The sequence below is a fragment of the Tetrao urogallus genome (genome assembly GCF_951394365.1).
Source record: "Tetrao urogallus genome assembly, chromosome: 5".
Classification (NCBI taxonomy): Eukaryota; Metazoa; Chordata; class Aves; order Galliformes; family Phasianidae; genus Tetrao; species Tetrao urogallus.
The window spans coordinates 11,221,345-11,246,346 of NC_136818.1; the positions used below are offsets into that span (position 1 = coordinate 11,221,345).

At 38.0% G+C, this 25,002-nt stretch overlaps 1 protein-coding gene across 4 annotated transcripts; it reads right to left on the bottom strand.

Annotated features, from left to right (window-relative positions):
- FUBP1 (far upstream element binding protein 1) lies at nucleotides 1–23,805 on the bottom strand (the record flags this gene model as incomplete). Of its 4 annotated transcripts, XM_079536330.1 has the most annotated exons (22): nucleotides 1–6; nucleotides 910–957; nucleotides 3,517–3,662; nucleotides 7,957–8,031; nucleotides 8,673–8,801; nucleotides 11,737–11,816; nucleotides 11,903–12,057; nucleotides 12,800–12,960; nucleotides 14,383–14,527; nucleotides 15,156–15,256; nucleotides 15,334–15,436; nucleotides 16,082–16,183; nucleotides 16,267–16,365; nucleotides 16,448–16,610; nucleotides 19,156–19,213; nucleotides 19,456–19,527; nucleotides 19,620–19,669; nucleotides 20,416–20,455; nucleotides 20,805–20,843; nucleotides 21,669–21,731; nucleotides 22,678–22,768; nucleotides 23,692–23,805. In XM_079536330.1, the coding sequence occupies 22 exons, from the start codon at nucleotides 23,803–23,805 to the stop codon at nucleotides 1–3; spliced, it is 2,040 nt and encodes a 679-aa protein (XP_079392456.1). The 4 variants fall into 4 exon arrangements, with proteins under 4 accessions (XP_079392456.1, XP_079392458.1, XP_079392455.1 ...); XM_079536332.1 differs by lacking the exon at nucleotides 21,669–21,731; XM_079536329.1 differs by lacking the exon at nucleotides 1–6 and having other exon boundaries at nucleotides 895–957.
- Nucleotides 23,806–25,002: the final 1,197 nt, after the last annotated feature.

Consider the following 25,002-nt stretch of genomic DNA (forward strand, 5'->3'; position numbering starts at 1 on the left):
TCAGCACTGTGTGTGAAAATGAAGGTAGTATTTTTGAATATTTTTCTTGAATGTACAGATAAGCAGGACTTTTGAAAGAGGAGCAGCACATTTCAGAAACAGAATAATCAACAACAAAAAACCAAACAGATGCTGCTTTACTTTAAGCTTAAAAAAAAAAAAAAAAAAAGAGGAAAAACCTGTACCAGACCATCTGTAAGACATACAAACATTTTAACTATCAAAATATACAGCAATTCAGTTAAAGTATCAAGAAACAAGATACACTGACTGATATATGGATAAAATATTATTTGCTGTATTGTTAACATTTAATTGGTGCACATGCTTTTCCAAGTAAAACATACTAATCTGTGAAACTCCAGATTCTATTTTCCTACTATGTCAAGTATGAATTAACAAACTAAGTTATCTAAAAATGCCACTAAAACACTGCAACTGTAAGACAAGTCATCAAGTTCAACGGCAACAAGAAGTCATATTCTTTGTATTTACGTCTTATGGGCTGAGTCAGAACAGTGCCCTACTATAAAAAACATTTGTGAAGGCTGTTGACATTTCTATCACAAGTAATTCCTGCATATTGTAAAAGTTTTGATTCTTTAATTGCAACAAGTAGCTATTTGAGGAAAAAGAACAAAAAACAACTACTTATTCTGCTCGACTTCAGTTACTGCAGTCTACTCATCTTTTCTTTAAAAAACAAAAAACAAAAAAACATATTTACCCAGAAATATAAACAGTTGTTTAAAAACTTAAAGAGACTTTCCACTGAAATGGAACCGTGAGTAACAATGCATTTGGGTAAGCAGAAGATTGCTTTTCAATACACAACCACAAAGATCTCACAGGGACAACATTAATGTACTGAAATATTTAAATTTATATACTTCCTTAGGTTGTGCTTACCTGTTGCTTTTTTGCAGCAGAACCTAAGGTGGAAGGTCTGGGAAGGCACTGTGAAGTATAAATAATTGCACTGTTTGCAATTAATAAAGATTTTATACCTTAAATGAATCAAAATCAACAGCCTCCATTTTGTGAATGATAAAGAATCCAGTGAATTCAATTTTGCTCAGTTCAGTACATAACAAATGCACCACTCTTTAAGATTATCTACAAAATACCATGCAAAATATCTGAACTATTATACTTCATACCCTACACTAAAGATAGAAAATACCCTCCTATTCTTTATAAGGTACCAGAATAATTCCTAATTGTTAAAGGGATAAAAATAATTCCTTCCATTTCTACAGCACAGTACATATATTGCTAATTACCTGAATAAACTACTTCAAATTTCAAGCCTTAACTTTTACTTCTCTGTGCAGCCACCCTAAAAAAATTTATTCTCAAAGCAACAATACGTTGTTCCAAGAAGATAAAGTAAGTTATAGAATTAAAACATACCTACATCACTACATATCTGCAAACTGTCTGATGACAAAAACAACTTCTGTCTATCAGGTGGTTCCAAAAACTTCAATGTTACGATATGCATACTTTAATACACTGAATGATACAGCTGTCTCAAGAGTACTAAAGAAAATACTATTACTCAGATAAACAGCAACATAATTCTTTTTCTTTTTTTTTTTTTTCTATTGCTATAACATTCAGGAATACTTACCCACAAAGCTCACATTATGTGTATATAATATGTATATACGCAAACCTATGTTTCTGAATTAAGAAGCAATTACGATTTCCTAAGATATCAGCACTGTATTCCAACATAATATTCACACAAGTATGGCATTTTCATTATGTGGAACATTGACAAAAAGATACTGTTGCAGTTCATCAATTTGTCATTCTGATGTACTTACAGTGCAATGCTCCTTGAAGGAACAATCAAGGATGATACACAGCACAGTCCTCCTCACCCCTACAGAGCTAGTTCTATACTGGCTGGATCAAACCTGCACTTCAACAGACAATGGCAAGACAGACTGTATTGCATGTTCTCTAATATATGCAAAGAGCCAATAAATATGCAAAGAGCAAACAGGATTTCAAGAGAATCAGATTTTTAGTATGAGCATTAGAGCAAGAAGAAATTTCAAGTATATTAAAAAAAATAAAAATCAATCGATTCAAGTACTAGAGTATTTACGAAAATAGAAGTTATCTGCTCTGCAGGAAGTTCTCAACCACTCCCCATCACTCAAACAAAACAGCGTTTCAAGGACAGATGCAATTCCTGTAACTACTATGCAGACCACATTGACTTTTCTACACTGAATTTTGAGTGAACTACTTTTAACTGAAGGCTTAAGCACATTAGACTTAAAATAACTTTTATAACTAGCCTGAAAAAATCCTTAAAATAGTTATGCAGGAACAGGTTTGAAGTATTCAATTAGAAACAAAAGTCATCTGTTGTAACAGCTGCACAGGTCTGAAACAGTGGTCACATGTAAAAGGAAATTTCACTGTTAATGCAATGGAAGTATGCCAAAAGATCACCTTAAACACATGCAGTTTTAACCAAATGGAAAGAAAATTAAGATATCAAGATTACTGTTGCTAGGCAGCAAAATACAATGAATGAAAGAGATCCTCCATCTACAACTATTCTGCAAGAGGGGAAAAACATGCTAATGACAACTGTTTAAACTCAACAAAGTTCCAAGGGGAAAAAAAATAATAATCTCATTTGTGTACAGGTACCTTGATTCAGCGTTGTAAATCAATCCTATAATTCTTTAAATACCCACATATCCAACTTACCGACACAGGAGGTTTCATATCATTTATTGTAAAGCACAAAACAGGCATTTTAAAAGTGATAAAGAATACATTGAAAAAGTACATTTATATCACAAAGCATTGACCACATAATTGCAAATACATTTGCTGGAATGTGTACATCTACACTAATACTAAAAACAAACCATTTTTCATTTCTACACAGAAATATTACCTCCTATCAGTAGTGATAGATATTTTGTACATTTTCAAAAACACTATTTTTTTTTTTTTTAAACCAAACAAAATTAAGATCTTCATCAAGGCGTCTGCATCCATACATTTAACAAAGGTATTTTCCCCCACACAATGAAGCAAATACTGTATTGTCCACTTCTTATTATTGGCCCTGTGCAGAAGAGATACATAAGAGATACACAACAAGTTAAAGAAAATCCTTTAAATCGAGCTAACTCAGGAGTGAAGCCTTTAAGAAAGAAAAATTGGTTAATGTAAATGGTGGTGGCTTCTTGCATGGTTTTCAAAACCCTGGGAGGAGAAAGTTTTTTTTCTTTTTTCTTTTTTTTTTTTTTTTTTGTTTTGAATTAAAAATCACCAAACACACAGATATATACAGAAATCAAGTTATCACATAAACAACATCATCTATTACTTATTCTGATAATAGTTACTGTGCTAGGGAGGAAAAAAAAAAAAAGATGCATACTCCAAAGGTAACAAAGCAGGAGACATGCAAAAAAACATCTATAACCACTGAAACAGAAGCCAGCCAGAAAAAAACACACTGAAGCAAGTTTATACCTGTGGTGCTGGAGGATGTTGTGGCATTCCCTGGGGACTTGTCTGGGCATAATATGCTGCCTGCTGCCTGTAGTACTCAGCCCATGCTGCGCTGTAATCCGGCTGACCACCTGGCGGAGCTCCAGCAGGCGCAGGAACTGCTTGACCTACAAGTGATTCAAGTTATATAGCTTTGCTGCTACAACACAAGTGAAACAATTTCAAAATCTCACTGCCTAACAAACTTCACTTTGCTTACGCTTCTGAAAAACATCGTGGTTGCTCCTTCTTACCTTACCACTCATTCTATTATTTTAATGCAGTGATTTCCACTGAGGAACCATTAAGACAGGTTTTTCCAACTCTTAAACCACAGTCCAAAGTCCTTATAAATGTAAGGACATAAGTCCTCATAACATCCAGTCCAAACTGATCTGACCAACCAGTTTAAACCAAATACAAGTTAGCAGGGAAGATCACTTTCTGTCACCTACCTAGACTAACTTTATCTTATACTGTATGGGCCGTAGTACTTAATTTGTCAGAATCTCATTTGTTCATTCTCCCAATTTTGATTTTCTCAGTGTGATTTCTGGATTTCTGCAAGTTATCTTTTTCCAAAAGAGCATTAATTTTTGTAAACCCTTATTCCACAAGAGTATGGCCCTGAAATTTCTCAACCACTGCTCAAGGCACAAGTGTAAGCATACACAGACATGCAGCTAAGAACAATCAATCTTTCCAACAAAATCAAACAGCACTTTAAAACATTTTTATAAAGGTGATAAGACTAATACATTGACTCTTTCAAAAACGTTACAGCCAAACTCAAGTCCTAAGCCACACTACTATTTCAAGGAAGGTTCGTAGCAAGTATATTTGCTTTCTTTCCCCTTATTTCAGAAAGAGCAAAACCACTCCAGTTATTACCACTATGTTCTTCACAGATTTTTATCTCAAAGGTTCTCTGCTAGTTACCAGTGAAGAAGATACCTGACTATGAACACAACCTTCTCTATTCAGCCACTGCTCGCACACAGCCAGACAGAAGGGGTCCATATATATCTTCTTAAACAGAGCAATTCTTCCTACTGTAATACACATTCTTAAGAGATCAGAATATTTCCATTTGGAAAAGAAAAGTCAGGACTGGATTACTACCACTGGAACACTACTGTTGGAATACGACCCACATCCACTCCCCCAACCAAACCGTTAGACCTTTTCTAGCGTTCAAGGAAACCAAACCAAACCCTATCCTGCCACACTACATCAAGCAAATCTAAGTAAAATGCAAGCTTCCATTCTTTACAATTTTAAGACAGTGCCCCTAGTCTGATCTTCTGCTAACAAGGGGGAATGTCCAAAAGATGAAGGCTGGAAGTTTTCAACACTGCCCACATCAACTCACTTTTTATTCAACTACAAGACCACAGAGCAGTCTTCTGGGGAATACAAGTATCAAGGGTTCTAATAAACTGCCTTCTACAGCATCAGACAGAAAGTTGCCTTGTTTGTTTTTTACTTGTGTTTTTAATCCCAAACTCCTCAAGAATAAAAAGTGTGAGCAGAAAATATGAATATCTGACACTGTGCTATCCCAAATGTCTACAAATTAGTCTTCCATTCTCTAACCATAGAGAATATAGGCAGTTTTCCCACTTATGCTGTTGGTATCATTAAAAATAAAAAACCTTCTCTCCATCATTTTTTAATTATACAGTAACACAAGTTTTCCTAGAAAAACCTGTATTTACTGAAAACTTTGAGCTGGAACCTCAAGTTGCTGTTTACATTTATAGCTGTTTACATTTATACCCTAACATAAATTACAATTTACGCTTCTCGTCAGCAAGTTTAACCAAAGCTATCTTGAAAATGTGGCTACAAACCATCCCAGGATCCACTTTTTCCAAGCTTCCAAAGCAATATATGCATTAACTCCTACAATGACACACAGATCATTTAGTGAAATGTGACTTTGTGTTTCTTGGGAACCATTATCTTTGGAAGATTTTTACTTATGTAGTTAAATGTTTACTTGAACTCTAGCAGACAGGAAGAAAAATAGTATGTCTTCAGTTCAAGACAACAGCACTACTATGTCTTCAAGCATTAGTTGTTTTAAAACAAGTTTTTAAATGTATGACTTAGGGTCCTAGGAGACAGAAGGCTTGAGCCACCTACAAGACACACATACAGTAACTTACCCGTGTGCATAAGCAATTTCATTAGCTCTTCAGTCTTACTTTTAATTGTATTTGCTACTCAAAGCAATAGTTCCTGTGCAAAACAAGGGTCTGAAAAACAGGACGGACCTTGCCACTATGTTTGTGAGTTTGGTAACAGGTAAATTTCAAGCCACTGTTATTACATACTTAAAAATCATAGGCAAAACACATGTTCTCTGTGATTAGCTGTGTCCTATTAAACAAGTAGAAAGTCACTTAGGAAAACAGCATTCCAGTTTTCACTGTGATATTCAGAGCACTTTAGTTTTCAGGTCACTATATGAGAAAAATCCATAGCATTAGTTGCAATATCACATGAAACTTGTTCAGCTTAGCACCACCATGAGCTTATCACTGGCTTATCAATGTAGCTTTTTCTAGTCGCAGAACTAAAACTATTTGGGCTCTGCACCCACATTTCAGTTCTATTACCTGAAACAGCATATGTACAATTTTTTAATAACAACTGTGTAATAATCTATGCAGTGAGAAATCTGAAATGGAGTCCAAGAATGACCCACAATTCTTAAAAGCAGAAGGCTTTTATGATTTACAAACTCAGGCAAAGACTCAAAAAAAAAAAAAAAATGAAGATCAGAACTGTGTGTTTTACCTCTTACTTGATTTGTGTTAGAATTTATCCATTTTGAATTTTAAGAACAATTCTTTACATTTGCTAACATCGTCGTCTTAAAAGTCAAGACTCCTTTTTGGACTTGCTCCCCAGAGCTACCCACCACCTTTCAAGCCAGCATTTAGTTAGAGCAAGTGCGAGACTACTGCAATCCCCACTTCGCATTTCAGAGATAACAAATCAAAAAGATGGCAGAGCTCCTGCCAACAAATTAAATTAACTCTTAATTTAAGGGCAATAAAAAAGCTCTGGTACCTTGCATTGACCATGTGAGCTGTAGTAATTGAGACAGCAAATTCAGGAAACAATTAACCGCCACCAAAACCAAACAATAACAAAACTAGTTAAATGAAACTGGAAGAATGTTCATTACCTCTTAAAAACCAAGTGCTTCAAAGTTCAATTTTTACAGTTTGATACACAGTTCTTGAAATAACATCAATGTTTTGTTTCATTTAAACATGCCACACCAAAATAAGAATAAAAATAATTATATCTCGGTGAGTTGAGATCAAGTTGGTTGCATGTTGGTAGGAGGAACTAAGCATGTTATTACTCCTAACTCCAAAGCTTTTGAAACATTTTACTGAAGAAAAGGGGGGGGCATACAAGGAGGGGGGGAATTAAAAAAAAAAAAAAAAAAAAACAATATGTCCCAATAAAATTAAACAGAAGAACCCCCAATAAATGAAAAACCAACAAATAAATCAGATATCCTCTTATACAGATCTACATCATGTAGAATAAACATGAGGGATCGGTATAGTCTAAACATTTACATACAAGACTTTACCATGATTTAAAAGTTAGCGCTTTCTGCCAATGCACAAGATCACAGAATCACAGAATTGTAGGGGTTGGAAGGGACCTCCAGAGATCATCGAGTCCAACCCCCCTGCCAAAGCAGGTTCCCTACACCAGGTCGCACAGGTGATCAACATGAACAGAAGATCACATATTCTCTCTTTAGTTAGTCAGTGATGGAACCTTAAACTGTAAATGCAAGTACACTTTGCTTCTTAGAAGTCAGGTTGATCAAATTATTTTAAGAAGCTTGCAACATTATATAAACTTCAGTTGAAAGCACAACACTTTAATGCTGCAAAGCAAATACGATTCAAAAAGCACATCACATAAATGGAAGCTAGTTATGACTTTAATACCTTGATCACAGAAAGCAGAATAAGCAGACGGAAATTAACTGAAAGCATATACAGCAAATCTCCTGAACACCAAAACCAACATTTTCATTAAAAACAAAACAAAACAACAAACCAGACCTCCAAAACGTACCTGAAAATATTCTAAAATACTCAAAATTTTAAGCACTTAAAAATCATTGTTTCCCAGTGATCAAGTGCAGGCATCCTTAAGCAGAAAGCTTTTTTCCAAAGCTCATTACTGGAATCAATACAACTGAATGCCTTCACTATTATTTTCTACTTTTCTTCCAAGGTTCAGGGTTTCAGTGCTATAATTTAGGGGACAAGTCCATAATACATTTTTCTTTAATTAAGAAAAATAAATCTCATCAAATGAGATGTGCAGATCTCCTACAACATCCTACCACAAAACAAGAAAAACATGCACACATACCCATTTTTTTGTAGTATTCCTCCCATGCCTTTGTATAGTCAACCTGCCCTGCTGGTGCTGGGTTTGGCTGATCTCCTGAATTGAGCAACAAGAAATAAAGGTTTAAATAAAATGACTAATTTTGGTTTTATACAACAATTTACAATCAGATGAATTTTTTAAGCAATAATCTCAATATTACTCAAATCCTTCACTAAAAACTTATGTGAAATATGCTGCTGTAAATGCAAACAATAACTAAAAGAAACCAAGAATTATGTAAAGTATTCAGCATGCAATCAAAATTCAGAAAAGTGTACATCACTCTCAGGATAAAATGCTAATTAAAATGCATTAAGCCTCTAACTATTGCAACACACAACTTAATACAACTGTAATTTTCTTAAAACCACAGGAAGTGAGGCAACTGTTCAAGCAAATGGCAATTAACTGGCTCATTCCATTTTGAATTCTGACTGACCACACTATAAAGATGCAAATTAAACTAGCCTAAGCAGCAGCAAAATTATGTGTTTGGAGTTACATTACAAGACAGAAAAGACTACCTTCATTAACGCTGACATAAGGAACAGCAACACTGAAAGCTGTAAACGATATTCTTCTAAGAAAACAACTTACCTTACAGTAAGGTTACCCAACATACAAAGACAACAGAAAATTATTGCACATCTACACCCACAGCAATGAGAAACTTATCCACTTTACTGAGCAGCTACCTTGTCCATTGGTTTGGGTTGTAGCTGGTCCACCAGGAGGGGCTGCAGGTGGTGGCTGTGCTTGCTGCTGATAATAGTGAGCATAATAAGCTGCCCATGCTGCTGAATTAGGATCTGTTCCTGGCTTACCTATGAAATGAAATATAAGCACTTATGAAAACAGTGCTCTCAATTAACTCTGTCCTAGGCATCTTTATTTTCCTCCAAAGAAAAATCCATCCATCATGTCAGCCTTCTATTTTTCCTTTCTAGACAAGCTTTCTATCGGGTTTTGTATAAGTGCACTGTATAAAGCATACTTTCACAAGACTGCTACAGCACCATGTATTAATTTTTTTAAGCAGAAACATATTAAAAATTATTTAAAGCAGTCATGTTACTAAACAGCTGCAACAATGAATCATTCTATTACCAAACTTCAATGGTTTCACTCTCGTTAAAGCCTTGCATCCACAATACTGGCAAAAATAAGGCAACTAATGTTTGTTTTTCTTTTTAACAGTAATATACAGAAAAACAGTATAAGAACCTGGATTCCCACACGTGGCTATAAAGCATCACTGTTTACTTACAGCTTTTTAGTAAAACAAATGATTGCAACATTCACATCTTCTGTGGCTATTTCCATGCTTCCCTTATTTTTAACTACATCTAGGTAGGCCAATGATGTTGCTTCCTAGAGTCTTATTTCTCTAACGTTTCTCACATACAGCCTGTAGGAACGGTTATTCTTCTTGCTGAATCACACAGAGATTGATTACATTAACACACTGGCAATCCACAAAAATCTCATATCTGCTATTAGAAACCATGATGTTCTATAACACGACCAGCTCCCTTTAGTACGATTTGCATCTTGAACAACATAAATATCTGCAAATAATTGGGGCCAGATGATGAAAAATTTCACATAAGAACACATATATAAACGACATTTTAGGAGAACTACTATGGGAATGAAAATATGTTTTCCCCAAACCAGAAATAGGTAAGCAAGACTGACTGAAGAGAAAGAAGAAATTCCCTAAGAAAAAACATCAGAGATGTGAAAACCAGAACACAACGAATTTCATACAGTATTGCATTAAGCAGTCAAATGTAACCAGTCAATATACATACAGTAGTATCAGTGCATAGAAAGCAAAGTTAACAGTTGGCTTTTCCCCTTTTAAACTACACTGCTAGCATTGACAGCTGTGGATTTAAGCAATATTATTATTATACTCTGAGGCTGTGCTTAACTTTTCTCACACTGTCAAAGGAAAACCTACCATGCATTCGCTGCAGAAGTGCTTCACACAAGAGAAGAGTTGCATACTCAGCTTAACATGTTACTAAACGTAAAAGCAGAAGGAACCACATCTCTCAAACAGCTTGCATGGATAAACACATAACAGGATACTCATGACAGATGCAGCCAATACTACACAGCCTCATTTAACAAGGAGCTAACGTGTAAGATTCTAAGGTTACTTGGAAATAGCAAATAAGCAATTGCTCGGTTCCACCCCCACCCCCTGCCTTTTATAGCTATTGCTCCAGAATGGAAGAACACAATATGCTGTTCACTGAATTCCCAACGATTCTGACCGCAGTAACTAGCTCCACTACCATGCAACAATACAAGCATGGCATGGAGAAAGAATCTGGGGGAAAAAAAAAAGACAACACCAAAAAAATGACCCACTTGTTGTGTTGAAATGAGTGGCCGTGGACACCTGTATAGAAATTGTTCAAGTAAAGGCTAGTCAAAACAAACACCAACAGAAACTGCACCAATGAAAACCTCATCAGATTTATAAGCCAAGTATATACCTGAAAAACAGCAATAAAGTTATCCAGACAAGTATTTGCCATTTCTCTTAATAAAGCCATGAAAACGTGGTAATGAAAAAGATCAATTTTTTGGCAGTGGTTTTGGATTAAATGACAACTGATAGGCTGAGATTTCAAGTCAAGTCACCCTGAATCATTCTACTTTCAAGTACTGGCAACAGGTATTTTTAAATACAAAACAGAACACATGCAAAATGACCATATAAGCGTAGGAACTGAATCTACAGATGGTTCTTTGCCAAGAGCAGCTATACACAAGACTTCAATACAAACAAAACTCTAGCTTGTAACATCCTCCTAAGTCCTATCTGTTTCCACTCGTTCCAGCATTGGTGGCTATCAGAAAATGATGTATTCCATTTTAACAAAAAAGGAAACTGAAATCTTTCAGTTGAAGTTCTGAAGAATGCCTGCCCCAAACAAATGAGATACAAGTGACTCAAGCATCTAGCCTTACCATGCCTTCTGTGACTGCAGTTGAGATTCCCCACTTGCTTTAGTCCAACCAAAGGATGTAACTTAAAAGCAGGAGACTAAAACTTCAGGAAGTTGTAATTAAGAAAAAACTCCTGATTTTGACAAAGATAAACAGAAATAGAAAAAACAGATCCTACAAAGATGCATTTCAAAGAAAATACAAAACTGTTATAGCAAAGCCTCAAAATACACAGTCCTATGTACTTTTACTGTATTAAAAACAGTGCAACAGAAGTTTTATTCCTCAAAAACAACTGAACAAAATATATCTGTACCAGACTCTGAAGAGCAATCTCATATAGGTCAACAAAAGCTAGAAATACACAATACAGCATACTGTTCAAAGTCAGGATCGGGGAAGCTGTTTAAAATAAAATAAGAACTCATTGAGAACTCAAAAAGAAAACATTCTCAACTTTATGTAACAACATAAAAGCTAATATTCCATTACAAGAAAAAAATGGATGGATTTGCACAAATTCAGATAACCAAGCACCTCACAAGAAGCATCATAAACTGGGATGCAAGATCAATAACACTTAATGAAGAAGCACATTCCAGCTCTAACAACCACATTTCAACATCTCAAGAAACTGGGAAAGTATAAACCATACATAAACTGACCATCTGTAAAGAAAACCCTTCAGATTTACCAGTGAAACACACATATTAAGAATGCATATACTTGTAAGAACAAAACAAACACACTCGAAGTTTACCACGCTCCAGTGAACTGTGCTCCATTCCCTACCTGGATCTGGTGGGTTTGGTGGCTGCCAGTGCGGATAAGCATTTCCCCATCCTTGTGGAGCATACGGAGCTGGAGGACCACTAGAAAAGATCAAGTAATACAACAAATTGAGAACCAGACTCAGGGTCACACTACAAAGAAGAAAGCTCGCTGAAGCAATACTCACTGAGGTGCTGGGCCAGGAGGCCCTGGATTATAAGGAGCTGGGTTATATGGTCCCATGGGAGCACCAGGGCCTGGTGGCCCAGGAGGTCCGTGAGGGCCAGGAACAACACCATGGGGTCCATGGGGAACAGGTGGACCCAATGGATTTACGGGACCCTGTAAGAGACACAGCACACTGATGAAAATAAACCCAGAATAAGGGCTTTTCTGCAGTTCAGATGTATTACTACAAACAATTTAAGAATGGCATCTAAAAGGTCTGATGGCCTTTAAATTTCCTTGAAGAACGTGATCTTTTTGGTAATGTTTAATTAGGTTAACAAATAGAGTTAAATTACTTCTTCCACAGCTGCTTTAAGTTGCATTTATTTCAGTTTTCCTGATGAAGAAAAATTTTAGAAAAACACCTGATTTTTCCACAAGTTGAATTAAAACAAAAACCAAAAAACAAAGACAAAGCAAGACCATCGGTGCTTTAAAATACTGACATATCTCAACCTGGCTATCACAACCATTATATACATTTGTGAGGTCAGGTACAAACACCAGACAGCTAACTTTTTTACATGCACATACAAAAATACAGTGTTATTTAAGAATTAGAACTGTAACTGAACATACCAAGACTGTATATCAAGAATGGAATATTAAACAAGGAGTTTACTAGTTTTAAAAAAATAAAAATGAAGGATATCCTTGAAGTTGTCAAGGATTCACAAAGCAGGCATATTCAACAACCTACCACCACAAAAATAAACTTTACTTAACTATCAACACAGACACAATTCATTATCAACCAACTAAATATCTGATAAAGTAATTTGGAAGTGAAATAAAAGGAAAAAAAAAAACTCTCACAAGAGACCAGTTATAAAACAGAATATACTTGAACACTCACTCCAATCTTTTCTTCTATAAGTTGCCGTGCATAATCTATTTGCTGGGGTGTTCCACGGATAGTAAACATCTTCATGTTTGGATCTGCATTAGGAGGAGGATTTCTTTGAAGTTCTATTCTAGCACCAGACTGCTGGCTTATGCTTTTAATTGTTTCACCACCTATAATGAAACAGACAACTTCTATAACATTAATGCAGTAAGTGAAAATACTAAGATTCAATCAAAACAGAGAAAAATTATCTGTAAGGAAGTTTAAAATAAAGAACTGAGAAGTCACTTATGCATGAGTCAAGTAAGAGCACTTTAAGAGCACATTAAAAAGTCTCTTTACTGTACCTAAAGTATTGATTGCAATAAATCAGTAAATATGATTTAAGACAATATTGTTACTTAAAAAAAAAAAAAAAAAAAAAAACAACATGAAACAGCAAAGAACTCCTCCTATGTTGTCCACTTCTTTTTCCACTCATGAAAAGACATAACGTTAGTCACAAATAGCAAACAGTACCTGCAGTTATCATTGTGTACAACCGTAAAGCCTAACCCTGCTATAAAGCAGTAGTTACATTGCAAAGCTCCCTAGAAAATGAACATATGGCAATGTTTGTGTTTTCTGCAGTGCACTACCAACATAAATACAAATACCCCTAAACCAGCTCTTCTGGCTAGAGAATCCTGAGAAGATACTTGTATCATTAGTAAAAACAAAAGTTTCATAACAAGTCTTTTGGCATTAAAAATAATAAATAAATCAACCTGTTAGGTCAAGAGCTGAACTACAAAAGAAGATCACCATTTACAAGCACACACTAACTTAAAAAATGAAACTTTATGAGAAGTGACAGTTTTAATAAACACCTAAGAAACTGTCACAGGATTCCACTGCAAAAGATCTTCATAATGTCTGAAAGTCAGTTTTAGAGTGGTTTACAGATGCAGTAACACTAGGCTGATGAAACAAATTCAAATGCAAGTTAAGTAGAATACGTTTAAAAATCTAGCAAACACTACTAATGCAGCTTAGCATTTATCACTGTTAAATACGTGAGTTAGAGAAATTGATTGCTTGATTTTTAGCTACTGAGGTGTGTTTTGCTGAAGAGAATCTTTTTTACCCAAAGTCTGATAGCACTAGGACAAGAGGTAATGGTTTTAAACTAAAAGGGGAGATTTAGATTAGATGTTAGAAGAATATTTTTTAAATTATTATTATTATTTTTTTAAACTCAGGATGGTGAGGCACTGGCACAGGCTGCCCAGTGAAGTTCTGGATGCCTCATCCTAAACGCGTGGAGGCATTCATGGCCAGGGTGGATGTGGCACTGGCAGCCTGATCTACTGGCTGGCAACCATGCCCATGTCAGGGAGTTGAAGCGGATGATCTTTAAAGTTTCTTCCAAATCAAGCCACCCTATGAAAAGAATATTACTAGTGCTGCAATTCAGCAGGACTGTGTTGCTATGCTGTACACAGAACCATATGCAATGGCTTTTCTCGAAGCACCTCTTTAGTATGGCTATTTATAGAAACAGAAAAAAAGATTTTAACACGCAGATGCACATATATGTAAAGATACATTGCCTTTGCCAATGATTAATCCAGTTTTGCCAGTGGGAACAATAAAATTGAATTCCTGTAATCCACCAGGGGGCCCCATGTTCCAGTTGCCTTGACCTCTACCCCTTCCTCTACCACCAGGTCCTCCTGGGCCACCAGGGTTACCAGCCTAAAAACAAAAAGCAACAAATTAGTAATTACTGCAAAACAAATCATTAATGCCAGCTGGTTACTTGCTTGGAATAATCACATCATTTGTTCAGAAACGACCCGATGTTTTATCAAGTTCTGATAAAGTAGAAAGTTACAGACACCTGAATTATGTTCTACATGCTTTACACAACCCTGTATACCAAAGATTCCTCATCTTCGAAATGGAAAGGATAAACTAAAATAGCAAAAAGCTTCAAATGTACAAAGATACAATTTCTGAAAAAGTAGTGGTGAGGCCTATCTCATGAAAAACAGCTTTTAAGCACTAATTTCAATCAAAGGTAACAGCATCCTGGCTACTAAGACAGGAGTAGTCTTACTCCTTTGTTGGAGTAAGCAAAGCAACTCTAAACAAAGCAACTCTAAAACAGAGATCGACTGCTATTCTGTCTTTGAATCAGTATTATCAGCACCAACTTGATTACCAAAACTGCAGCTGTAAAAGCAAACATTCATATCCCAGACTTAACTTTGAAGGAAATTCAGATGATGCCATTACATGTTTTCCTGTTACACATTATTTTTAACAGAGGGTTTCTAAAAGCCAAATAGCAGATTTGAAAAAACATTAAGTATTACCCAACCTGAACACTTCGAAGGAGATCTGTAATAATTTCTGCAGCATGCTGACATCTGTCAGGAGGCCCTGTGATTTGGGCTATTCTATCAGGAGTTGTTCCATCATCTAGAATAAAAATGAACAATTCCGGTATATTTAATCCATATAACTTATTCACAAAAGCATACAGATTTATTACCAACCTGGCTTAAATTGGATCCTAACACCAGCATCATTCTGTATCTTTTTTATCATCTCTCCATTTCTTCCAATTACAATACCTACAGCAAACCGTGGTATTGGAACCTTAAACAAAATTAAAGGTTAACATATTAGAATGGTAAACTAAGGCAGGACCTATGCCACTTCAGGCTTTTTGAAGAGTGATGTTTTATTTTATTTTTTAATATCAACTATCAGGCCACAAGCTCAATAAATAATGGAAGAAAACAAAAGAGAAGGAAATCCTCTGAACTGCACATTCTTATAATGGCAGAAATTGCAGTGGACAGTACACTTTCCATAAGCAAAGAACACAGAGTTCTAATAGGCCTAAATAGAGGATTTCAGTAGGTGTAAATTTCAACTTCACATCTGATGATGTTATGAGTTCAAAACTTGCATAACAGGTGGAATTCAACATTCTAATGTCTAAACTCCAATTTCTGTAATGACATCCATCATTATATACCATTATATACTTAGCCATAAAACTTACTTGCTTTCATTTACAAGACTTAAATTCGTCAGCTAAGTGAGGCTCTTCAGAACTGTTGGTAATAAAATGAATACTGCACACCATTTAAAGGCAAAACTTAAGCAATTAGCAAACACTTACAAACTACAATTACTTTCAGCATCTAGTCCAAAACTTTCAACAATATTAATCACTTCAACATTTTAACATTAACATCTCAAAATACAGTGAACAAGTTTTTCAACCATGCTTACGTCTATCCCTTCATTTCCTCCTATTCGTGACCCGTATTCGTTGCGCACCTCTCTAAAGCCACCTTGATCACGAATTAACTCCAGCACCATTTCCTTGGCTTGCTAGAAACACAAAGAAAGTTCATTTAGGTACTGCAACATCAGCACAGATTTTAAAGTCCTCTGAATTCTGAAGGGCTCCTTACTTGAACTTTATAAGGGTCTCCAGTTATTCTAAGGGGCTTGTCAGCACCAGTGTTCTGTGGGCCATCTTGAATCATGACCATTTTGACACCTGCTCGCTCCTATTCAACAAAAGGGAGGTTAATACTCAGTCAAAACCAGATCTAATACTACCACATACTTAAAAAACAGATACACATATACCTGTAATTGCTTAATTGTCTCTCCACCTTTACCAATAACTAGTCCTGCTTTACTTGCTGGAATCATAATTTCTTGGACTGCGTTTCCAGGTCCATCACCATGATGAAAGCCAGGTGCGGGTCTTCCCTTTTCAACTATTTGATCAAGTAATCTTTTTGCTGATCTGTGAAGGAACATACATGCTTATAAATACACTCAGTCCTGCAACTATCACTTGCCCATGTCTGTTTTCATTAGAAGAAATCAAATTAAAAGATCTTAGATCCCTTTATGCACTTAAGTTTCAGAAATGCATCAGTGACACCTGCTGCTTCATAAATATGTACTTCACAAGACACCGAGTGCACCCCATGTAACTTCCTTTAAGAACTTGGAAGAAAAAAAAAGAAGTAATCTGGTATCTACCACAGTGCAGCTCTCTTAAGGGAAGTGTTTTTAATCCTCTTCCCAGGTCTCTTTCCACTGCGTATTCTAGCATCAAAATGCAGAACACACCTAACAGCTTCTTTAACAGTTAAAAGTATTGTACCTCTGCTGGATGAAGATTTTTGCCAAGTTTGTGGAAGTTAACCATCATTAAGATCACTATCTCCTAACAAGCTGGGTTAGGGCAATGCCAAGCACAAACACAGGCAAGGTGGAGAATGGACTGGAAGAAGTTCTGAAGAGTATAGGTTGATGTTAAAACTCAATGAGTCAGCTACACAATGTGGCTTTTTAGGCTGCAAGCACATCCTGGGCTGCATCAAAAGAACCATGACTAGCAGCATGAGGGACAAGATTCTTGCCCTCTGATCTGCTCACAAGACCCCACACAAAGTATTGCATTCAGTGCTGGGGACATGGATCAGTGACATGGGGACACGGACAGGTCCAGAGGATGATCAGAGAGAGGGCAGTTTCTTAGGAAAACATTCCAATGTACCAAACAACAGCTAGGCTGAAAGGCTGTCTTTTAGTTACAGTTATATATCTGCAGTAATTGCACACACACAGATTTATCCTGAACTGCTCACAGGCTGAAACTTCAACTCATCCACATTATCAAACTAATTCTTTCTTTCTGCTTGATGAGGACAAACACAGAAGGGTCTGTAAATTAGAAGGATCCAAGTCATCAAATCCACAGGGATTTGTTTGTTTGTTTTACTGAACAACAACATACATGGCTGTGCAAAAAAAAAATCTAGACTGCACAATGTGCAGCTAAACTGAGAAACACCAGGAATGTCAAAAGGCTCTCTGCAAAATCATCATCAGCCAAAAAAATTCTGCAGAGGAAGCATAATCCCTTTCACCTTAAGAAATAAGGAAAAACTTAGTAAATTTATTACCAGAACCTTAAGAAACTAATGACAAAGTAATGTGGTAGACCTAAAAGCACCCCAACATCCCAAGATAGTTCCTTTACCAAATACAGAAGTAAATGTTGCCCCCTCAAACATGACTGTTTTGCCTGAATCTTAGAGAAAACTTAATTCAGGAAAAAAAGATGGAAACCTCATCCTTAAAAATATTATTAAAACTTTCATTGTTAACTTGAGGAACTGACAAAGCCACAGTTTACTCTTGCCCAGTGCATTAAAATCACAAAAAAAACAGAAGTTTATTCTAACTTTACTCTTAACTAATTAAGTAATTTAATTTGGGCAACCTAGTGTGACAGAATTTTTTCTTTCACCTACAAGCAGCTAGTTTTAGAGCATTTTATGCTAACACTTACAAACAAGGTAAAAGAAATAAAAAAAGACTATAATAAACCTAGCATTAATATCCAGTAAAATCATAGTTGCTTTTCAATTCTGCATGAAATATAAGGATTTTGGCACTTCTATCCATTACAAGAAAAGCAGACATCTCACATACAGTCAGGTGCCAGAGTAAAATTGTTATTACAGCACTAACCCCAGCTACAAACTCTTCCTTGTAACACGTGAGCCAAATAGACTATAATTAGAAAGGAAACTCCCATGAAGGAATGACATTACCAACAGCAGCATACTTAGCTGCAAGGTACGAGGTGAATGCCATGCTGCTTTAACAATGGAACAACATGTAGCTGTAGGCCTTACCTGAAACTATAAAGTGGGAGCAGCTAACGAGGCACTACTAAGTGCACTGACACAGCTCAGATCATTCCTAGCCAAGCCAAGATAAGCAAATCTTCCAGTAAGCATAAAACTTCTGTCCCAGTAAAAAATGACTTTGCTATCACCTTCTCCTCTCAACACAGGAAGGCTGAAGTGTATTTTGCTGATTGGCATTACTTTTGTACCTCTGGTTACACAGTTTACACCAAATACATACTTCAGAACTGTCAAACTGCACTTGGAGTAACCCCTTCTCTTAAACATTACTCTTCTCCTTATCTTCTGAATTGCAATTGAGCTTCATTTTTCGCATATTATATTTGTATTTTTTAATCATCCAGTTTTGCATTTCATCCTCATGAAGCATACAATTAGATAAACACTACCAAAAACATGTTTTGGATTTAGAAATTTAAGTTTAGTAATTATATACATACATTTGTGTTAAAGCTACGAATGTGCTGAGGGATCTGACTGCAGTATCAGGGATTTTGTACATAGTTAGCACTAGATGGCCTCTTGAATGGAAACAAACATTACCTAAACATTACATTTCGATCTAAAAAATGAAACGTACTGCATATTTAAGTATGAATACCAGGAATTTATTTTACTTACTGAACAGATTCTGGGGTTCCAGTTAGCATGCATGATCTTTCAGGCAGGCCCCCACTGTCTAGAGTTATAAAAGAAAATCAATTTTGCAGTCAGCAAGAGCTGATGAAACTAGACATAATACATAAACTGGCAGGTCACTGAAGTAAGAGTTTTTTCTAATACATTCTAATACATTACTTTGTGCTTCTTTAATCTGTGATAACCGTGATTAGCCATGAAAACCGTGATTAAAATGTACCTTAAATGAAGGTATGGATGAAGGCAACCAGACCAAAAAAAAAAAAGCAAACAAATAGTTACCAGGTGCAATCTGTATTTTACATCCTGACTCTTGCTGTATGCGTGAGATCTGCTCTCCACCTCTGCCAATGACTTGGAGAAAGAAAATAGAGAAAAATATTTGTATTAACAGCATCTACTAAAATCCCTCACTATAATGCAATAATATACTCAAGACTACTTACTGAATCCAACCATTCCATCTGGAACTTTGTACTCCTCCGTCATCACAGACCTGTAGAGAAGGTTAAATCAAACACAGATGGTGAGGATACAGAGACCAAAGAAGCACTAAATTTAGTGATAAGATCCCATTAAACTAGAGGAAGGAAGTCAGTGCCCCAACCACTGACTTGGCATTCATGCCCCTCACTAACTTTAAAAGTCACACACAAGCATAGTGGCAAGCAAACTAAGAATATTCAAATGTGACCAGAACAAATTTAACACGAGTCAATTGATTCTTTCCTTTATTCTCTTTGTTGACTAGCATGGAGCACAGAAAATGTCAGTGTATTATCAAAATAGTTTCATCTATATGTCCCTCAACAGACAAGGACAGAATACTTTGGATGCATTTGTTTAGGGACAAGTAACAAAAACTTAAGTTGTACCAAAAGTAGCTGACTGAATGATAAGCTGTGTTATCTCTACCCCCATTTATTTTTTAAATCTATTACTAAGACAGCACCAAGCTCCTTTCCCTTTAGATCTATTTCCAACTTCTGGTAACATTACTAAGGAAAAGCAATTCATTTTCCTCCTACTATTTTTGATGCACAGCATTGGCTGCCAAGAAAAGATATTACCAGATGTATTTTAAAGGTTTGGCGTGGGATTGCTGCAGCTAAATTTCAGTGTATGACACAAACACGGAGTAACTGTTTATGCATCGAAATCACTCTTCCAAAGGAATTTCTTGAAACTGCTTGCTTTCAGTACAGTGGAAAACTTCACATAAGATGTAGCATTAACTCTTACCTTTGTTGTTGGTGCATTGGTGGTAACTGATTTCCAAAAGCTATAAAGCAAGTTTTGAAAATTAAATTCAAGAAAATGCTATATTTTACAGCTTTTTGTTTGATAAAATCCATCTACACAGGCGTCTGTCCAAACTGACTTTTTAAGAAGTCTTATCAAGAAGCTTAAAAATGTAACAAAAACATTCTCAATTGTTGCTAACATATCCAGTTCAGTTTTACCAAGCAGATTTGCACAGCTTCAAAGAAGGAAGACATAACCCCCCAGCCATTCTTTTGATCTCACTGACTAAAGTAGCACCTACCAGAACACAGTTTGAAACTGTCATTCTGGAAATACTACACTTGTTTAGGATTTTTTTTTTTTCTAACAAAATAAAAGTTACTTACAGTCATTCTGAGGAGCAACTTTCTTAGCATCTGGTTGATCTGCAAAATTAAGATTTTTTAAATATTTTGCCAAGAAATTCAAGAACTGTTAACACCTTTTAGTGTGAAGTGCAACTTTCCAGTGTATTTTAGTCCCCCTTTTTTATTTTTCCTTTTTTATTTTTCTCCAATTTCAGGGAGTTGATCATCTGAATAGAAGAAAGAATCTCACGAGCACTCAGCACTTGGTTAGTACAGCTGAAAAGATGTTAGGTTTTTCTGTATATCTATTCAGTAGTTAAACAAAAGGTGGAGTTTTTAGAACACACAGTAGATCACTCAGATACCCAGTCACTGAAACTTAACTAAGACAAGGAACAAAGTTTAGGTCCATCGGTTGCTCAAGCTAATGATGCTTCTATAGTTTAAAAAAAATCCATACAAAAACTAACAACAATTTAAAAGAAAAAAATTCTGACAATGACTACAAGCCTAGATCAAACATTTGAAAACATAACAGTATCACATAGCAATGCAATCTCAACCTGGATGTTGGAACAAAACTCCTATCCAAATATCAAGCATTTCATAGCATAAAACTTCAAAAAATAATAAAAAAAGCAGATTCAAAGCAACTATATCACTACCATCCAAATCCTTGTTGTACAGTAAAGGAATAAAAGGCATAATTAACCTTTATCTGAAAGGATAGACTTCAGATGCTTCCTTCCCACCCCAAAATATAGGTTATATGAACCACCATAATTTATGTGCAGCAAAAATTCAAGACACATATTCCAAGAAATATTTGTGTCTATCCAGAAAGATCCACTAGTTTATGTCATGTTTACATACTAAACACAGGTAATAAATAAAAATTCCTGCCTTTAAAAGGAGAGGGCATTCCCTCCCAGTGTGTTGTACTGCTCGGACTTGTCCAAGAGCCATCTACACATAAAATAAAAAGAATACATTACATATATCATCTGAAGCATCATTAGCTCATTTTTGTATATTAAAAACCTCACCATCAATAGAAAAAAAACTTTATTACAGGACACAAGAACTCCTGATATAAAGCCTTAGTTACATTCTGTAGACTGAGCTTCAATCCTCTCAAAGGAAAAAAAAAAAAGCACTGCCCTTTTGTAAGACCTATGAGAACATTTCAACAAGTTCAGAGATTTCTTCCCATATTTTAGCCAGGATTTTGTGAGTATACTAAACATATCAAACCCTGTTCAGTTAAAACTGGCTGCTTAGTAAGAGACAGAAGAGAACACACACACACACTTCAGGAGAAATCTTTATTACAGTATAAAGGAAATTAAAAATCTGTAACAAACTAGGAGACTTAACTATGATCTTGTATGTCTCATACACTTTAATATTAGACTAAGTGAAAATGTCAACAAAGTAGAAAATTTACCTTCCTGTCTTTTTTTAAAGTCCTATGCTTTTACAATAAAATTCATTAATATTATTAAATGAACCTATGTGATAATAAAGTATATGAAACAACCCAAAGAATGGCCACTTCTCATTCTAATTACCATTTGGAAACTGTAATCTGTGAGATGTAAGAAACAGAAGACTTCAATGACATACCTGTAACAAGCGTTTCTCAGCCACAAAATTGTCTGCCCCCCTCCCTAGCACGCATTTTTTTCGATAGTTTTTATGCCACACTTTACAGTATTTTAAAGCAGGCTTATGTGGTTTAAAATAAGTTTCCCCATTGAACTGAAAATGAAAAAGTATGTCATGATCTATAAAGGGAACAAAATGCTTTTCTACTGTGCTATGGAAAACAAAACAAAAAACAGCATCTGAAATCTTTTTGGCACCCTGGCCACACTGAGCAAAAATAAATGCAGCACTAAGGAGTGCATACCTCCATCCTCAAGAGGCCTTTTTTGTCCTCCATAACCGTAGTCATTGGAATTCATGGATGTACCAGCATCTCCTCCAATTTTTGCTGCAATCTAAACAAAAGGCAGATGTGAAGGAAAAAGTAAGAATTAACAACAAGCAAGTCTTCCGAACAACGTTAAGCTCTTTAAATGATACAAACTACAACGACCCAAAACAAGTAAATGGAAAGCTGCTGCTAAAACAGCTCTGCAAAGAGAGGTTAATTTTTTTGTGTATTCCAGGAGACCGCGGTCATCCTTTAACGCTAAAGCACTTAATCGGTTAAACAACCCCTACTCTTCAAATAATAAAAACTTTTTCTCTCTTTGCTCTCCTAAATGGGGCTTTTCCTTTCCTGCCCGTTCTTCAAGAAACACTGCGGCACGTCGGAGAGCTCGACTGCCGGAGCCAGTCCCGACTACGCCAGCTCTTCAAACGTTGCCCAAACCGCGATCAGTTATTACCGGACGAGGAGAAAATTTTGCCCGACAAATCATGAAAGCATCGCCCGTAGCGCAACAACTACAAAGGGAACTTCGGGCTGAAGAATTTCCGAATCGCAGCCCTCAGTCCACGCCTTCCCAACCGGTCCGAGCAGGTCGGCGGGCAGCGCGGGCGCCTCGAGGGACACAATACGGGGCCGAGCGCGGAGCCGCCCTCCCGCGCCGAGCCCGGGCCGCGATAAGGCGCCGCGCCCGCCGAGATTTTGCCTCCCCTCAGGCCCTGCGGCGACGCGGAGCCCCGTGAGCAATGGCGGAGCGGAGGCAGCCGGAGGCTGACCGGGAAACCTTTCGCCGCCCCGAGGAAGGCGGACCGGCAGCGCGGAGGGAGGTGTGGGCACGGGACGACGCCGCTCCCCCAACCCCCCACCTCGCCAAGGAGCTGGCGGAGGGCCTCTCCTCACCGCCCCCCCCCCTCCGAACTCAGGCGCCGAGGCCCGGCTGGGAGCTGCCCTGGGCGCCCATTGATTTGCAGAGCCGCGTTCCTCACACACCTGTCTAGCTCTCTGCAGCGCGTCTTTAAAGGCATCGTTCACTCCTCCACCTCCACCGCCGCCTCCCCCGGGTGCGCCTGAAGCAGGAGGAGGCACCGTGGAATAGTCCGCCATACTCGCTCCGCCACCGCTTCCTGCCCCGCTCGCTGCCTGCCAAGAAAGAAAGAAAATGGCGGCGGGCGGGAGCCTTTCACATTCCTGCGCTGCATCGTGCTCGGGGAGGGGGGGGGGGGAGGAAGAGCGGGAGAACCTCGCGAGACCTGGGGCGGGGAAGGGCGAGATTTCATCGGAGGTGTGCGGCCTTACTCTTCGGAACCGCCAGCGGGGCCTCCAGGGGGTGCCCTTCAGCAGCGGCGGGCCGGGCGAAAAGCCCGTGGTGTTTCCAGAGCGATGCGAGGTTTAGCAGACGTACGGGGATAGGGCTAGAAGCGTCACGTGGTAACAGCTGCGCCGTGGGTGACTCTCGCGTGATTTTGTCGCGAGCTCGCCAGTAAGAGCGGCGCGCAGAGGTTGCTGGGAGCAGGGCAGGGCTGGGGAGCGGTTGAGGCGGTGTTAGTGGTGAGTGCGTGAGGGAGGTGGCGGGCGGGGGTTGGAGGGCGACGGGCAGCTCTACGGCTTGGCAGTCTGCCAGCGTTAGGCAGCGCCTGGGGAGACTTTCAGCGCCCTGGCGCCTCGGTTCCTTCCCGACGGGTTTCCTAGCTGTCGGAGGGGCGGGCGGTGCGGGTGGCAGCGGCACTTTTCTCAACCCCGAGCTGCTCGCCGGATCGGTGTGCGGTCGTTCGGCGTGCTCGCGGCGGGACGGCTGCGTAGAATAATAAAAGCTTATTTTGGGGAGGGGCCTCGGGGCCCGGTGGCGGCAAGAAGGGTACCGGCTGGGCTGCGGTACCGGGCTGCGAGCCGTTCAGCGCGGTGCGTCACTCGGCGGAACGGCTGCGGGGCTCCGCCAAGTAACGGCACCGCGGGGCGGGCTTTTCTCTTCCGCCGCTCGGTTCTCTTCCTGCGGCTCCGCAGTTGTTTCTGAGCGGTTCTTGCACGACTCGCTGTTGCTAACTGAGGGCGGGGGGACTTGTTTTTCGTGGCTGAGCAAGCGTAAGCCTTAATGAGGGAAAATGGGAGTTAGCGGGGCTTTGTCTGGGCCCTGTTTGGGTCTTGTGACCGAGTTGGGAATGAACTGACACGCTGAGTATGGATGACGGTGCTGGAAAGGCTTCGACTCTAGATAAGGTCATAGAATGTCTGTTTACCTATTGTAGCTTAGGAGCTAAAGGGAAGCTAAGCAGTACAACAGCTTCTAAGGGGTTGCTTTGCTCT